The sequence below is a fragment of the Candoia aspera genome, chromosome 4, assembly GCF_035149785.1.
Source record: "Candoia aspera isolate rCanAsp1 chromosome 4, rCanAsp1.hap2, whole genome shotgun sequence".
Lineage (NCBI taxonomy): Eukaryota > Metazoa > Chordata > Lepidosauria > Squamata > Boidae > Candoia > Candoia aspera.
The window spans coordinates 31,201,217-31,219,608 of record NC_086156.1 but is presented as its reverse complement, the minus strand read 5'-3'; the positions used below and the strand labels follow the sequence as shown (position 1 = coordinate 31,219,608).

At 35.8% G+C, this 18,392-nt stretch overlaps 1 protein-coding gene across 2 annotated transcripts in view; it reads right to left on the bottom strand.

Moving 5' to 3' along the window:
- Positions 1-18,392, bottom strand: part of HDAC9 (histone deacetylase 9) — a 284,421-nt gene that overhangs the window by 192,829 nt on the left and 73,200 nt on the right. The window contains exons 9-11 of one of the 2 annotated variants that reach the window (XM_063303735.1): positions 17,758-17,968; positions 16,436-16,653; positions 6,763-7,029 (exon numbers count right to left, since the gene is read on the bottom strand). In XM_063303735.1, coding sequence (XP_063159805.1) covers positions 6,763-7,029; positions 16,436-16,653; positions 17,758-17,968 — 696 coding nt within the window. Of the gene's footprint in view, positions 1-6,143; positions 7,030-16,435; positions 16,654-17,757; positions 17,969-18,392 lie in introns of those variants that run through there. The other variant, XM_063303736.1, reaches the window with a different exon arrangement.

Sequence of the window (18,392 nt, the reverse complement as noted above, 5' to 3'; positions counted from 1 at the left end):
TCTGGCTGAAAGATAGGAAGAGTGAAGTATGGAGATGGAATGCCTGCTACCCTTGATTATCCTTGCTTGTGGGGAAGCAAAAGAACTGGTTGTAACTGTAGGAAGAGGTAATTAAGATGATAATGTTAATCTAAAGTATTAACATTTGAACACAAAAAGTTGTTTCCAAGGAAAATAGAGATTTGTATCTTTGTCTAAAGTACCTTCGAATGCCAGTGAAGATAAAACAGGGAACAAGCATTATGTCATGAATTGTGAACAGGGAAGGTGAAATCTAGTTACAGAAAAATGAGTGAAAAGAATTTTGTCTTTTCATTCAGCAGGGTTAGATTTCAGTAATGAAAATGAGGAAGTTGACTGAAATTTAGTTACATGAGGATAATTAAGGCTTCATCAATGAGTTGAATGCAACTAGGACTTCAGCCAAAGGTGGAAATGAATATAAACAAAACAACAACAAGCAAACTAGTTGCATTGCAGATAGAACCCTTTGATTTTATTCAATGCAACAAGCATTTTAGTGGAAATGATTAAAGTCCTTAACATGCATTTCTTGAAGCACCACGAATTATGGCAGCAACTGCGGTAGCAGCTAGAACTTTCATGCTAGCTTATAGAAATAGCTATTTTATTTTTTAAACAACTGTAGTTTATCAAATAGTTTTTCCCAACCTTGTAACATCTAGTCTTTGATGGCTTGGAGTTTTGGAAATGAAGTTCAACATATATGAAAGGGGTGCCACAGTTACAGATTGAAATTGTTAAATGTACAGATTTATTTTTTCTCTTAAATAAATATTTCTGTCTTCAAAATCAAAAGTGCTATAAAATTTAGTGTCAGTAATACGTTTCCACAATATGCAGGGCATAACAATGTCATGAAATGTAGTATGAAATTCTTTTTAAAATTAGAGGTTCTTAATGCATGATGCCCTAACATGACTAGGGTGCAACACTGCAATCTGTCCCACTAATATACCCAGCCCCAATTTTATTCATATGTGAAATGCTAATGGGTTACTTCTCGTTGTTGTCTTCCACCGTACACATGCCACATTGATCAATGGAAAGTAGAGCTTAGTATGTTTGTGTGTATCTCTGTCTCTATCTCTATCATCAGTGTTGACCCCTGGTGACTGCCTGGAGAAGTCCCTGCAGTTTTCTTGGCAAGATTTCAGAAGTGGTTTGCCATTGCCTGCTTCCTAGGGCTGAGCAGGTGTGACTGGCCCAGGATCACCGAGCTGGCTTCATGCCTAAGGCAGGACTAGAACTCACAGCCTCCTGGTTTCTAGCCTAGTGCCTTAACCACACCAAACTGGTTCTCAGAGCTTAGTATATAGGCAGGCAGGCAGGCAAAAAAAAAAAAAACAATCCCCAAAGCTGGTTAAATTTTTAAATATACACATAGCTATTGAAAATATTAAGATCTAGGAATCTTAAAATGTATACATTATTTATATGGAACTGTTTCCTGAAAAAATATTGTATATCCAATAAATCTTGTAACTATTATTGTTCATAGAGCATGGGAACAGGCATAAAATATGAGGTGGTGCTTAGAAGAGACTGCTTCACAAAGTGCATTGGCCCAAGTGAAACACTATTCCTTGAGTTATTAAAGTAAACATACATGTCCTCTAGAACAGTTATTTCTCAAGCTTGGAGGCTGTAAGATGTGTGGACTTCAACTTCCAAAATTTCCCAGCCAGCATGCTGGCTGGGGAATTCTGGGAGTTGAAGTCCACACTTCTTAAAGCTGAAAGGTTGAGAAACACTGTATTAGAAGGTTGGATGCAGCTGCTTTGACGGCAGCCCGTAGTGTCTCTGCATGCATGTATACATTAGCTGTTTCACTTTATTAGCAGTTCCAGTGGAAGTGTTGATTGTGCATGTATACAAATGCACCCACATTGGGAAAAGCCTTTGAAGAAGCTGTGCTGAGCTTTCCAGAGGATGCAGCCGCTTTAACACTTTGAGACATAGCTTTTTGTTTTCCTTTTGAACTCTAAGATTTTATGGAATGAAATGTCATTCATACATTAAGTATTTAATAATGGGCAGCACTTGGAACAACATATCATGAAATGTGACCTAATGCTGATACAGGTGTTCAAAACTTTTTGGGTCTGAAACATTTTGAGCTCAAAATGGATTGTTCCATCTATTCCAGAAGTTCTTTGATGTCAAAATGGCCCTAATTCAAGGTCAAGACATCTATTTTGAATCTGAAGCAGAACTGTTTCAAGTTTGAAACACTTCTGCAATGGCTCAAACTTGAAACACAGCATTTCCGTATTGCAACACTATGAATTCAAAATGTTTTCCACATCCCTAAAGCCTGGTGAAAAGAATGAATATGATTGTGCGTGCTGTATCTAGACACAAAATATTTTTTTACAAAGAAAATAATTAAGGTATACAGTTTAAGCTAGAAAGTTAAGAGTTTTAAGTATTTATCATGTGCATGAACCTAATATAACAGAATTTCTTCAAAGTTTTTGTGATCTTTTCTAATGATTAATCTAGAATCTTTTTCATCAGCAATGGCATACAAGGAAAGAGCTTCCAGAAGGATAGCTGTATTAAATTTTCTGAAGGGAAAGCAATGAGGAAGCTTGTGGCACCTTAGAAGCTAATATATTCATTACTGAATAAGCTGCATTACTCTATTTCAATGGATGAAAGCTGACTGCTGATCATAGGTTACTATGTTTTCACTGCAGCACATTCAGCTCTTTTTTAAAAAAAATATATACTGTCCTGCCCAAGTTAATATCTGAATGCTGCCTTAGGAAGAGGACAGCTAGATTTTGTTTAAAACTTGTTGCCACTCCAGAAAACATGCAATGCCACAAATGCTGTTCTAGGAATTAGTTGAAAAAGTTTTGCTTATCATCTAGCAAATACGCACAGGTTTGTGTTTCACTGTGGGGCAATTATTGGGGAATTAAGGTAGTAAGTTGCCCAGGACTAACTAGTCCTACTGATTTCAGTGAAACTGAAATATGACCAATTTGTCCTACACTGGAGGCATTAGCTCTTAATATATAATTTTTTATAAGAAAAGTTTAATATGGTCACCTTGTATTTCTTATCTGTAAGTTCCTCAGGATTACTATTAATTCTATAATATCTAATGTGCAAATAAATCACTTCCATACTAATTTTTAAAACATTTGGAGTCAAATAATATTCATGTGTCAAAATTTTGGATAATCAGAATCTGGAAAACTGGTATTTATTTAATTAACAGTTTTCAAGGTGATAAAATGGTTGATCTACATATTTAAGACAAATGTGATGAAGATAAAATGAACATGCACAGATAATCTTTCCATATTGTTTACAATGTATAATGATTAATGTGGGATCACATAACAGACCAAAAATAGACTTTGTGTAATTTAAACTGGGGAATAAAATCATAGTCCTAAATCCATTGTTTGAACAATAATAAGCAAACATATTGCCAATATAAAATAAAATAAAAAGCACTAGTTGACAATTAATCAAATTTACACAAAGTCAAGTAGGTGAAAGGGAATCATTTGAGAAAAAAAACCTTTATTTGCGAAAGGAATATATAGATTTGTATTAGGCAAAATAGGGAACATACAAACAGAATATTCTTACAACACGAACAAGAGATCACCAAAGGTGTAAATTATAATAAATACAATAGATTTTAAGTGTAACAATTAGCAATCAAAAATAAGGTTCCTTAAACCCAGTTTTCCCTTTTCACTGGTTTCAGGTAATTTCTCAAAAATTTGAATGGCATGAAAACCCATTGTCTAGAATGGGGTAAATTTTCTCAACTGCATTATAAAAATACCTTTCTAGTTACACATGTTTTTTAAACATTTTTATAGAAAAATGTCTTCATATTCATATTCTTATCCAAATAAAATGTAGTGCAAACGATGCACTATTTCTGTTTCACTGTGCTAAAAAGACTGTATAAATAAAAAGAAACAAAAATGTGTAGGATCTAAACATAGTTTCCCTATTATATGCCTGTTTCATGACTTCTGTCAAGAAAGAATAGCTTCCTCAGATGCATTACATTCTAAAAACTCATAATGCTGTGTCTGTATACTAAAGAAGTTGATAGGAGTACTTTAGCTGGCCTCTACTGGCAAAACAATTCCGTTCCTAAAGCTCAACAATGAATTATCAGCTTCTATGACCCTCCTCCTCAAAGTGCTGCACATATTTAAGAGGTTGTCTGAATGGCAGAGTTCTCTGTTTCAGATTTAGTAAATCAAACCGCTTGTGGGAAGTCAGATAAACACATCGAGGAAAAGTGGGGAGAATAGCACCAGCGCCGAAGGAAAATGCTTCCAATCCCTAAATGTGACTGGAAAAGGCAACAGTTGTACTACAGGTGTATAGTTTAGAATTTAGAATTGTTCCATGCACACCATTTTCTTCTCCCGAAATAACTCCCTGTTTTAAAAAGTACTTTTAAATTTGAAATATCTTAATTAATAAATTGTCAGGGGATATATATTTTTACTTTTATTTTATATTTCCTAATGTTCTAAGCTCACACCACTAAGGTAACAAATGTATTAATATAGTAATAGCAGAGTGAACGCTGTATTATTATGTGATATATCTTATTAGTCGGTAGTATATTATTGTATTTCTTTGTTTTACTTTGCTTTTCTCCTTTTAAATTTTGCTGGTCATTGACCTAATAAATATGATTCATTATCATTTTCTCATTATCCTGGTATTTCCTCTGTGCAAGAAATTCATGTACACCATCATATGTGAACATTTGCCTGATTTGCTGTGCATATGCAGTACATGCTGATCACAGTGGTAATCACATGTAATCTGAGTCGGGTAGATACCTACATTTGTCACAAGAAATAACCTAGATGCATATAAACCTTCTACTATGAACATTGTCCAGTGTAAGAAAATAGTCAATTATAAAGACATTTTATTTGCCTGTCCACCCCACCTTTTATGTGTATAGGTGTACATATTTATACACCCACACATACGTGGAAAATGTTATTCTGTACATATTGCAACATTTTTAATGGACTCTAGAGAATAGGGTTAAAATGTAAATACCACAAGCTTATATTAGAACAAGATTCTTCATTTGGCAAAACACCTCTTTGTGGAAAAGGATACTGAACCTTAAAATACCTTAAAATATAAACAATATAACAGAAAAAAATGTAAAAATTCACTCCAGGTCAGTCCTGGATTATCCAGAAGGAGATATCAATACAGTGAATCTTTAGCTAAACAAAAGTAAACTACAAGATAGTAAGCATATCAAGAGGAAATAGAAAAGGAAATGTTTTGCTGGAAAACTTCCTTAACGATTTCCCTGTTTGCTGTGCTATTTTCTCTGAACATAAATCAACTCATACAGTGCCCTTTAAACAGAGAATAGAATGCTACCCTCTGCTTCTCTTTGCTCTGTTCCTACATTCCGAGTGTATGAATTACTTGGACTTCCTGTTTCCACAAGGCATTTCTGTCTACCTCCATGCAATTATTATTCTTCAAGAAACAAGAAGCATTGACTTAAGCAAGCAACAATTTCTACTGCATATCAAGTTATCCCAGTGATAAGAGCATTTGACAGGGCCACAGTCCTTCTGGAGGCACAACTGCCTACAAACGCATGCATGCCTTAGGGGGAAAGAAACCCTCTTTGACATACTAGTGTTTGTATTTAACATACTTTTATACATAGTTCTTAAGAAAAATTCCCAAATGATACTGTTGTTTTATCATATTTTATAATTCACATATTGCTAGGAATTTGGATAAGCACAGAAGCGTCTATGCTTTGCAGATATCCCCAGTGGCTTTGATGGGTTAATTGGTAATGAATAGTTGTTGCCTTTTGAACAAAGAAAGAAGTGTGCTGGAAAATGTTGTCCCCCAGGTGGATGTGCAAAACACTGGCACCAGCTTGTAAACTTCCCTGCTAAAGTGTGTGCTGTTTTGTCATTTTACTTTATCTGAACAAGCCAACTTATGCGAAAAGATCCAATAACTTAAAAGTTAGGTTCCTTGCTACGATTACCTTCAAATGGAATAGAGGCAAGAATGTTTTTTTGAAAAGGTTTTTTTAAAAAAATTCATGAATGTGGAAAGGAAAAAAAAAAATTCATTTAAAAAAGTGCATTCAATTTTTTCCCATTAGCTTTTCACCTTGGTTCCCTCATATTATATTCTATATACAAAGCTCAGATCATTGAGATTTGGACCAGTATCTGTCTAACAAAGGAAGGAAGATTTCTCTTCTTTTAACAGTGTGTAGGACTAGTATTGTACATCATGTACAAACTGAAGAAAGTGTACATTAAGCAACGTCAAAGAAGTTTAGAGAGAGGCAAGAGTGAGTGTCAAAGAGCACAATTCTCAGGTTTGGTCAGCAGTCACTGATCTCCACAGTAAGTTTATACAATAATGAGTTCCTTTCCACTAGAATTAATGTGGCAGAATCCATGGTAGCTAATATGACTTCTACTAATGACTAAAAGGTGTATACAACAGCAAGTGTTCATTTGATTTAACAAGCACTTTTTCACTGTGCTTACAGTATGGGCACGTTTGCTGTTCTTAATTTTGCTGAATGTTAAAACACATAATTCCTTGGGATTCTGAGGATGGGAAAAAAATCATAAGCATCTGTTTACCAGGGATTTTAAAATGTTATTATGATTGTACTCAAATAATCACTTTAATTACAAAACCTGGAGCTAAATCTTTGCCTATTACCTGTTGCATAAAAGCAGCCTTCTCCCCAGATTCCATTTGCTGATTTTGAGTATCATCACCACTGTCCCTTGGTTCCTCTTTCACCTTCACAGCCCCCAAAGGTTGTCCCAGTCTGCTGTCCAAGGAAATACTACTGCTGTCATCCCTAATGCTGGTACCAACAGGGGGAGCTCTTTCTTCCTGCATCAAATGTTCTCCTTGAAGTTCTTCTTCAGCTTCTTCTAAACTGCCAGGTTGTTTTAATTGTTCTATAGACTTAGAAAGCATCTGAAATAGAGAACAGGAATGGGGTGAAGGGAGAAGACAGAGAAATATAACGATGAAAAGCTACTTGTCTCAAATCTTTACAGTGGAATTAAATGATCTGTGAACAATTTGTGGCACAATAATTTTTATAAGAATAAACCAATTTAGATCTCTCAAATATAAAGGAGAAGTTAAGTTTCAGTGGACAATAAAACTGACACCTGTATATTATAGGAAAATGCACATTTTGCATTTTATTACAGAAAGGTATGCACAAAGCTACACTTTACTATGAAAACTGCATGGAAAAAATTATACTAGAAAAACCGTGTACAACATGGTATACATTAGAAGTCCATTACAATATATGTATGAGTATGTCCACCTACTTCTTACGCCAAGTTCATAAACAACAAGACTAAACAGAATTTGTCAGCTAAACATGTATGTGCAACAGATGCTGATTTTACTCATGTTTTTACTTTTAAACACAGCATTTTCTGAAACAAGTGATGCTCTATCCCAAGTAAGAAGTACAGTAAGATCATTAAATTATGAAGTTAAAACTATATAGTTGTTTCACTGCTTAGCACACATTAAAGATTTAGAGATATAATGAAAAACAAGCTTAGTTTTAAATAGTTGTGTTTTCAACTTCTAAATATGAATCTTATTTTAAATCTACTATATTTATTATTGGATGGTTTATAATAAATATAGTAGATTTAAAATAAAATGTAGAGTTCGTCGTTCTTCTGTCTCTACAGGCGAGTGTGTAGCAACAATAGTGGAGAACAATGGGAAATTAACTTTGTGTGTGATTAACATAATCTTAGATGATTTTCAACAACTTTTGTAACAACTGCTTAAGGAGAAAACAGATAATTAATTTTCTAATTATACTTGACTAATATCCTCCTAATTAGCAATATCTCTATAAGTGCTCCATTAACTGTCTTAAACATTATTGGAACATTCCTATAGTTTTTAGATTGCATCATTGGAGTTTGTTAAATGACAGCAAACTGAGTTTGGCTTTTCTTTATTTTCTTGTATTCATTGTAAGCGAGCTCATTGCAAAATTGATAATCTTGGGCTGTTGGTATTTGCCTTTGCTAGGTACAATTATACATAACTGAATACATGAAGAAGAAAATGCAAGAAGAAAATTAAAAGACTGATAATAATTTCATTTGGGATCCCAGATTTCCTTCTGAAAACAACAGCACATTTGGGTAAGAGCAAGGAATAGCAAAATATTGATCTTTTGTAATATGAAGATGGATCTCAAGATAGATGCTCTACAATGAAGCACACATTCTCCAATTGCTTCCAAAACTTCTGAAATGGATCAGATATGCAAAGAAACTAGCTGCTTATCTTCAGAATGGACAAGATATTCAGACATTTGAAACATCTGTTGCTGAGCCACCAGAAATGGCTGCTGCTGACTGGCTAGTTGAAAAATACAAGCTAAAACATCTGTGTGACAGATAATCATCTACAGCTACATGAGTCACTGATGCTGGACCATCTGTAAAACATTCCATATGCCAGTTGCTCGGCATCAGGTGGGTTACCCTTAAAGAGAATCCAAGAGAGAATGAGATCCAGATTACAGCCCAGTTAGGAAACATATTTATTTCCTCACTGTACTCCTTCTGCATGCTTTCAAGTTCAAAGCCAGGATCTTTTTTTTCTTCTGTGATGCATTATAGTACTATTCTTGCAGACCTGATAAGGCAGATGTTGCAACCCTCATGTGACATCTGGCATAGTTCACATAAAGAGCACATTTACAGCAACTTTAGCACTGATACACTAAATAAATTCCAAGTCTTTTTGTAAACCTATATAAAAGTAGATTTATATATACAAGTGAATTTTTAGAACATGTACACATATATACACTCTCACATGCAGAGAAAGTAAGCATTAATATCCTTGTTTCACCAATGTGAGAGCTGAATTTCCCCAAGAACATGTTGCGTGTCACTGAAGAAATTTAGATCGTTTTTCTGCTAAAATATCCTTAATTGAATTTTTAAAAAATAATATTTCAGCTTAATCAAATGTAACTGACCACTTCCTTTCCATGCAATTGTCACAGGATGTCTCTAGCTCCCAGTCAGAAATTCAGGGGGAGGAACCATATGGCTATGGTAGGAAAACAACTGGAGATCAATCTAATTTTTGCAGGAGGGGGTTGGAATTAGGGATGTATTTATTTGTATCTTAGCAGCTGTAAAGGACTGAGAAGCTGGCAACCTTTTCTGGAATCAAAACTAGCACAAAGGAAAAAGCTGGAGAAACCTTTCAGAATCAAGGGTGCATTGTATTTGACCAAAGAGGCCAGCCATTAGACAGCCTGGATTATTTGTCTCTAAGCAAGCAGGAAACCAAGTGCTCGTAGGTGCAGGGCTTGGAAGATTTCAGTTAGAACAAATCTTGCAGCAGATAACTTGTAGGGCTGACCCAAGGTACTATGCTAGCTGAAGTGCAAAATAAGATGTTATAGTCCCAACTTCCATGCCATACACAAAACCTGGAACGACTGATATTGGGACATGGTAGGTGACAGTGTAGGCCAGGTTATTGGCATTGCTGCTGCTGAATAGTACCCCAAATGCTGGCTGATTACATGATTTTAAGATATGTTTGACAGTTGAGTATAAAGCAGAGAAATTTTAGCATGTGTATTTCAAGACACTCAGTAAGGGGAAAAAAAATCATGTCCCTCATAATAAGGATGTTAAAAATAAGCAGCAGCATCATTTGAAGCAGGCTGGACCATTTAAACCTAAACCCATCATTTTCAAGCACATATTATCTGCAAATGCATGGATATAGGATATACAAGGGCTTGCCATTTAAATCTTCCTTACTCAACATACAGAACAGTAGCTGCACCTCTCAAAGATGCTAATGACTGATTTTTCTTAACAGCCGCCTAAGGAAAAAAAACCCTCTTAATGAAAATCAGTATAAACTGATTTATACTGTGGTGGATTTCGCCAACTGTGGTGGATTTCGGCAGTGCTGCTGGATCTCAGGAAGAAGGGAGCACATTCCAAGAAGGGGAAGGAGATAAGTGGAAACACAGTCCTGAGAGCAGTTGTGGGAACACCAAAAAGTTCAGAATAGCCCCGCCCTAGAGTTTTCCCAGGTTATTTCCCCTTAGGTTAGGTAGAGTAGCTTTAGTCTGGCAAGATTCTGTCTATACGGTGCTAGCAAATGATCAAATAAATAAAACATGAACATCCATATTTGAACAGATAGAATGCAATCAGGCCATATTTAAGGATTTTAGAATCTTATTCTTCATTTTAGTTGGAAATACTTTAATATTTTTAATTGAAAAGACTTTGAAATGAATGCAAGGTTAAAATATGGAATCATGCACACTGAAATTTAATCCTAAAAGAGAAGATATACTACCCATTTTATTTGGGTGGAAAACCAGGGTTTTAACCTGAATTTGAATAAAGTAAACCTTTATTTAGGGGACGCGGTGGCGCTGCGGGTTAAACCGCTGAGCTGCCGATCGGAAGGTCGGCGGTTCGAAACCGCACGGCGGGGTGAGCTCCCGTTGCTCGTCCCAGCTCCTGCTCACCTAGCAGTTCGAAAACATGCAAATGTGAGTAGATCAATAGGTACCGCTTTGGCGGGAAGGTAACGGCGTTCCGAGTCGTCATGCTGGCCACATGACCCGGAAGTGTCTATGACAACGCCGGCTCCAAGGCTTAGAAACGGAGAGTCGGACACGACTGGACTTTACGTCAAGGGAAACCTTTACCTTTACTTTAAACCTTTATTTAAAAGTCCAAAATATACAAGAGCTATATAAGGAAACTGTAAATGTACAGGTTGTTTGTCTACAGGCCTATGATCTAGAAATACAGTTCTTTAATAATGAATTTACAGTCTATTTGAACTAATGACTAGATTAAAATCTGTTTTTTCTTCTTCATAAAACCTGTCTTTGCAAATTATTAAATGCAAAAAAGCAGCTTTTAATAAATGATAACTGAACCATTACATTTCTTTTTTCTATTTCTTTTCTTTTCCCTTTTTTTCTTTTTTGTTCCCAGAAAATTAAATCTCAAGTAATTTTCATAAGCCCATCTAGACAGTGGCAGTAGTACAGGAATGTTTTTTTGTTTTTTTGAAAAAATTATGGAAGGAGGGAGGGAGGGAGGGAGGGAAGGAAGGAAGGAAGGAAGGAAGGAAGGAAGGAAGGAGTTGCTTCACTCAACATGAAAATATAAGTAGATAAACGGGCTACTGAATATAGTACACAGATACACACAAACTTTTTCCCAAGTGTTTTCATTCATAAAATCCATAATTTCCTGCAGTCCTTCTGATTAAATAGCCATGCAGATGTTCAAAGAACAAAGGACCCATAAAGCACCTACTAATAGGAGCAGAATAAAGGTCTGCAGAGATAAATTAGGCTGCATGCTCTCTGCAAAGTACTCCAAAAAGCATGACATATGTAAATTCCTAAGGGGCATAATTTATACTAGTCAGTTTAGCTAAAAGCAATATTATGCACAGATCCATCCATGCGTTTAATCACTTGTGGCAGTAAGCAGCTGTTTATTTAAATAATGAAAACATATAGATTTCTCTTCTTTCAACCTCAATAAAATCCATTTAGAGAAATTGTCTTCATTAAATAAAAATTAATATTTTAGAAGATTAGCAATACCAAAGCAAAATATTGATAAAACACTCTAAGGTATCTAGTTTAGGTGATTAAGGATCCTGTGACGACTACAGTCTGGAACAATTATTTTTGATAATCTTGACTTCTTTACAACTTGTTTACATAGTTGTAGCTCTTATGAGGCTTCCATCCCACACTGCAAGATCGCAGTCCATCATAAGGAATGGGAATACAGGCAGCCAGTTGTCTGCCATACCATTCTAAGGGCTTTGGTATAGCCCTGCAGCTCTGAAAGTTGGTACAATCTTGAGACTGGATTTTCTGAAAGTTGCTCAAGGCATTTTCTTGACAGAAACCACAGGCTGTAACTTCAGCTGCTGAATCAAGAACAATTATTTGTGTTTGGTATTTTACAGACTTCGTTAAGCATGAGTGATACACGTCTCATCTACTTTATGCTTGCTCTAGACTGGCAGTAGGATTTTGGAAGGACTAGATTATCAGATTTGGAACATGGTCCTTGGAGAACACTGTTATAAAAATTATCTCCCAATTTCATATCTGTATCTTATCAAAGGGTAAATCTGTTAGAAGTTTTGCTGAAATGCTCTCAAACTATGGCTGAAACTCAGCTCTACCTCTCATTTCATTGTAGAACTAGAGAGAGCTTCAAGATAGACAAAGGCAAAGAAACTGGCACTTAATTGAAACAAATGAGGTACTCTGGATAGAGAAATTGATTAATCTGGTTTTTTTTTTTTAAAGTTTGTCTTAGATGCCTGTAGTCCCTCTGAATAATCAAATGCATATTTTATAGTTGTCCTGGATTCAACTTTAAGAGGGAAATCTCAGGTGGTCAGAAGTAGTTTTTAGCAATCTAGACTAGATCTTTGTGCCTTTGCAAACTATGTATGATTTTCAGTTGATCCAGAATACAATTTTTAGTTTCACATGATCTGGAATTGGTAGAAGTAGATTAGAAGAAGAAGCTTGGAATTCTGATAGGTAGCTGAATGAGAACACAACCCAGTGTATGGCTGTTGTGAAAAAAGGAAAACATACGATGGAGATCTTTCATACAAATCTACAAAACCATCTATAGTTCTGTCAATTCAAGGATATGTACTACTTGAAATTTGCAACAATGTGAGTTTGTAACTTTTAAAAAGTGAGTAGATGGAAAGGTTGTGGAATGTGGAAGAAAAATGGATAAAACATTACAGTTTTTTTCTTTTTCTCATAGTATGAGAAGAAATTCTGAATCTGAATCAGAATTATCTGTGAGATGGGCAAAGGGGGTTAGAGTGATGCTAGCAATGTTGCACCCTTTTCTAAGGGTCATGACACATAGAAAGGGATAGAGCTTGTTACATCATAATGCTTTGATCATTCTGACAAAAATACTGAAAGCTTATGGATGCCACTTAGCTGAATGGTGTGGGTTCTAACAAATAAAAAAGAAATATATATTTGCACAGTACATCCAATTCACTATCATAAGTTATAGAGATGGCTACCAATTTTAAAGAATTGACAAAATAACAACATCAATTATTTTTAGTGATCATGACTATATTTTATGTCCTGGATCAGAGGCGGTATGCCTCTTAATGCTAGTTACTAAAGTATTAGAGTACTATAGTGATGACCTGCTAGAGGGCTTCTTTTGGGGAAACAGATGGCTCCTGGGGGAAGCAAATACTGGACCTGGCAGATTTTATTTTTAATATTTCAGATGAGTGAAAATAGCTTGGTGTACATGATATGAATAGAAGTGGCATCTTCTACATCAGAGATAGTTAATAGGAGCTGAAAACAGTGAAAGTTCTGTTGCAGTGTCAGTCTTTTGATACCTATGACAATTTGCTTAACTGGAACTGCCAGACATGCTATTCCTTTTATTGGACAGAATGGAGTTCTAAAAATTATGATCAAAGGACCCTACAAGGAAACAAGCTGTCATCTCAATAGAATTATATTAAATCTGGCAACAGCAAAGTATCTTTAAATAGGAAGCTGAGTTCAGGTTTCCACACATCCATTTTTCAAAAAGTAAGGGCAAGACTCTCTGCTGACTTCTAGATGAGATGTCAAAATTTGCATCTCAGCTAAAATGTTTTGAGAAGGTCAGTATATTGCATCCCATAGGTATAAACTTCAGACTCCAATGAGAAGGGATACTGTTTCCTACATCAAAAGCTGGGTCTCCGACAAATGACAGAAGAAACCATTTGGGATTTTCTCTCTCTCACTACACTGAAATATTGCTAAGTTGTTGCTCCAGTTTACTTGCTTCTTTCTTTTTATAGTAGAAATATTCCAGAGAAATCTGTACTTTAGGCCTCTGTTAGTTTTTTGTAGTTGTCACTGTAATCACTGTTTTGGGTTATAGCTGGAATTGATTATAAGAGAAATGTAATTCATTCAAGTACTTTTATGACACTGAAAAGTACAAAAGTATTCTTACAGAAGGAAATCTGTAAGAATGTAGTTCCCCCAATTTTTCCCATGGCTTTATTACTGGAACACAACAGTGCATGTGATTTTGGTGCTGCTCCACCTTTTTTTAAAATGGTTTCTCAAAAGTACTAAACTGGCTAAACCAGTTACAGTAGTCACAACTCCATATAACATCATGGAGGAGCTGTTCTGACTAGGAATTTTTCCAGTTCTTCCATTACCTTCATTAAGTCTCAACCCAATGGTAAATGGCAACCAAGACATGTCAATCTTTTATATGCATTTCTTTCCCACTGAAGTTCATATAGCACCAAACATTTTTTAGTATGTGGAAAATATGTTTCTCAATGTAGTATACAATCATGATGCAATCGTAGCTTACTGACTATCCAGCTAAATGAAGCCAACTATCTTGGCTTCCTGCTTCAAACTACAAAAATCAGGAGATCTTATCTTGCATTTGGTGGACCATGATGCATTTCTAGATGGCTATATAAAGCTAAGAGTGCCTGTGTGATGTAGTGGTTAAGGTGCTGGACTAGAACTGGGGAGACCTTAGGCATAGAAGCTGTCTAGGCAATTTGGGGCCAGTCACTCTCCCTCAGGTCTAGATGAGGAAGCTGCAAAGTGTCTGTCTGTCTGTACTAGACCAGCATGGTCGATTACACTGCAGTCCAAAACCTTCAGTGAAGAGGCCTTTATCCCGCAGTGGTTTGGAGGAGGAGGAGGAGGAGGAGGAGGAGGAGGAGGAGGAGGAGGAGGAGGAGGAGGAGGATCTTAATGGACTAACATAAAAGAAATAATAACATGCCTGAAAACATACAAAAATAATATAAATTGAAATACTGGCTTCTTATTTTTTTAAAAAAGTGAAATGCAGCTAATCACTATGTTGTATCCCTTGACAAAAATATCAGAGAGAGTCTGTCTTTCAATCAGTAATAAAAGACTGCTTTTCTTCAGGCAACTGCATGATGATGAAATATACTGAAAACCTGGGAGCTTCAAGATGCACCTATGCCATCTTGATTAAACATATGGAACACATAGCAAATGATAAGCCAAGTAGAGCTGAAGCTGAGTAATCAAAACACCCAAGTTGAGAGGGGTTAATGTGCAAGGATCAGTTCTAAACTTTGAAGTTCTCTAGTCTTCATTTTTCCTAATTAAGATGAGATTTAATAATCAAACCACTGTGCAAACTATATAGTTAACATTCAGGTTGTGTTTCTAATTTGGCTGGGAATTTTTAACCTAAAGAATCAGCACCTTATGGGGGAAAAGCTACCCAATGAGATGGATGTAACACATTTTAAAATTATTTTTGTCATATGATTGTTGATTATACCTACTATCACAAAAAGAGAAAAAAATAAGTTTGTACTTAGGAGTCCTGGAAATCCCCTAAATAAAGAATAAGCATATGAATAAACAAATGATGTATTAAAATCATGAAGAAGATGTAGAAAATACCTACAAAATATTTTATCATTCCAAGAATAGAACATAGAATGATCATACAGTAGATGACGGCAATGGATAACTATATTCTGACAGTTAAGTATCTAGATTCCTCTTAATGCTAACAGAAACCATTTGTATATGCCTGAAATGAAGTACCATTGAAGTCCTATATTTTAGAATGGGGCTACTGTCTAATTTCCAATTTTTAGCTTTGCACTATGTTTGTGTTGTTAATTAGAATAGCTATTTCTATTGCATAATATTTTAAACTTGAATTATGCCATGCAATGTGTAATAAAATAATGGCTTGCTCAGAAAACTTATAGGCCATATTTGAAGTCTCAGCTTAATAAGTGGAACTATGAATTAGCCTTGGGTTTCATGCAGCTGTTCCCATTCTCCCTTCTTGCATGCATAGATACAAAGCAGAATTCTCCCATTAATGTGATTTGAAATCCTGGCTTGTTCCAATGCTTAGAATTGCAATTTCCTGGTTTAGATGAAATAGAAAGCGATGGTTAATTGAGTTCTGCTCTGCTTTCAAAAGCACTGTGCAGACCGGAAAGAAAAGGTTGCAGAAAAGATATGTTAATACTTTTATATCATTAAGCTAAGATACACTTCTCTAAACCATAGTCACAGAGAATTCTGACAACTGGCCATCATTTTTAACAAGTTAAGTGTAAAAGAACATCTACTGTAAACTGAAGCTGTATCTAGCCGTTTTTTTCCCTCTTGGAGATGAGTGTATTACATGTGGAGATGTGTGTATTACCTGTGTATTACACCCATTACTATATTCGTCCTGTGTTACACTCAATAGAAACTTACTTTGTTCATGTGAATCTGTTGTTGATACTGTTTCTGCTTCTCCAGAAACTGCTGATGCTGTTGTTGAATGACAAGTTGAGCCAAGGTGCTTTGAGGGAGGGGAGCCGACTGAGTTCGGTTTAGTGGCCTGTGTCGAGGTAACTTATGTGCAACTCTTAGGCTAGGGGAGACTCTTTCTTTTGTTGCCAGTGGTGACTGTGGATGAACAGGCACTGTACCTGCAAGTCAACAATACACCCCTCATCAAAAGAAAAGCCAATGAAGTTTGGGAATATTCTTACCATTTTTCATAAAATTGAACTAATTGAGTAGAGAATTAGGCCTGTGTGATATCTGAATCAACAAATCATCATTTTTCCAAACCGAAGCAATGATTTATTGCAAACCATCAAACTGAATTGGACATCTGCAGTTTGATTTAACATAGAGACCTTGCACACATACACCCTAGGTTTCAGTGCCCAAATTAATTTGAACAAAATGGGCCAGATTCGGATGATTCAAATAAATCTGGATGTCCAAACTGAACTGATTTTCCGAATCAAACCAACAAGTCAAATCAATGCAATGACCTGGATTGACAGTCTGAATCAAACTGGAACTGATTCGCACACAGTACAAAATAGCAACTTATGAATTCAGTATTTTTTTTTTAAAAAAAAATATAAGAGTAACATTTGATATAGTATAAATTAGAAATGATAGAAATGTTTACACAGTCCCTCCATTTATATTTTAAAAACTTCAGTGCATGAAAGTTAACGAGTTTGATGAAAGCAGAATCCTGGTGGTTGAAATGTAGAAACCTCACACTTCTATCCTTGGTGTCTCTTCTAAAAGATTTGAGTAACCAGACTGCTGCCTGATCCTGACAATTAATATATACTAGAGATGGTCTGGAGACTGTTCTTTGGTTTGGGGATACATTATTTGCCATTGACGATTGCATGTAAATGGACTGGACTGGGGTTTTCTGGGACTGGGGCTTTCAGGGAACAAGAGGGGATTCATGTTTACTTCATGCTTTAAACTCATTCTATGCCTCAACAGTAATTGTATTCTATTTCATGTCTAAAATCAGGAAAAAATATACTTTACATATTTGGCAAGAAACTAGGGCATTTTGGTCAGATAGTGCTTTAGGGGCAACATAAAAGCAGTTTGGGATTTGCAACTAAGGATTGTTGAACATCCTGAACTAAGGATTATTCATCCTTGTCATTGTAGATGCTGGGTTAGTTCAAGGCAACTTCCTATTTTTCTCTACAATTGCATTTTCAGTTAAAAATAAAGTCTGTTTCCAATAATTCATTCATAATTACCTGTGGTTAGAAGTTTTTGCTGCCTCATTTGTTCCTTCAATAGCAAATGTTGCAAGAGAGCCTGATGGCTATTGTTTGGCTTCCCCTCTAGGACAATGGGCTGAGGGCCTGAAGGTGAAGAGATGGTCCCCCTGTACTGACTAGACATGGCCACTCCTTGCCTGATTGTCTGAGCCTCATTCTTTTGTTTTTCTTTAAATGGCGATGACACCTACATTAAGAAATGAAGACAATATTAAAGAAGAAAACTTATTCCAAGTTAAATCTCCCTTTTGGGGGAGTTAGGTGGTGACAGAAATTTGAAAAACAAACAAACAAACACTTAAAATCTGAACACATAAACTGGAAAAATGTCATTATTCCCACTGCACAAACTAATGGTGGAACTCAGTAGTCTGTGTCTGAAACTACATGCTCCAGCAAACAAGTGCGTATATGTTTAATAAAGCGATATGGCATGTAAGAAAGGCATCTTCAGCCCTTCTTGTCATCTATCATTTCATATTTGTATCAACTTCCCACATTTACTCCATGTCAGACAAAAGAAGCTGGTCAAAGCTAAACAGAAAAAGTGGGAGACAAAAGAGTAAGATTGCCCTGGGGTGCACATTACTTGAAAATTAGTAAGTCAATGA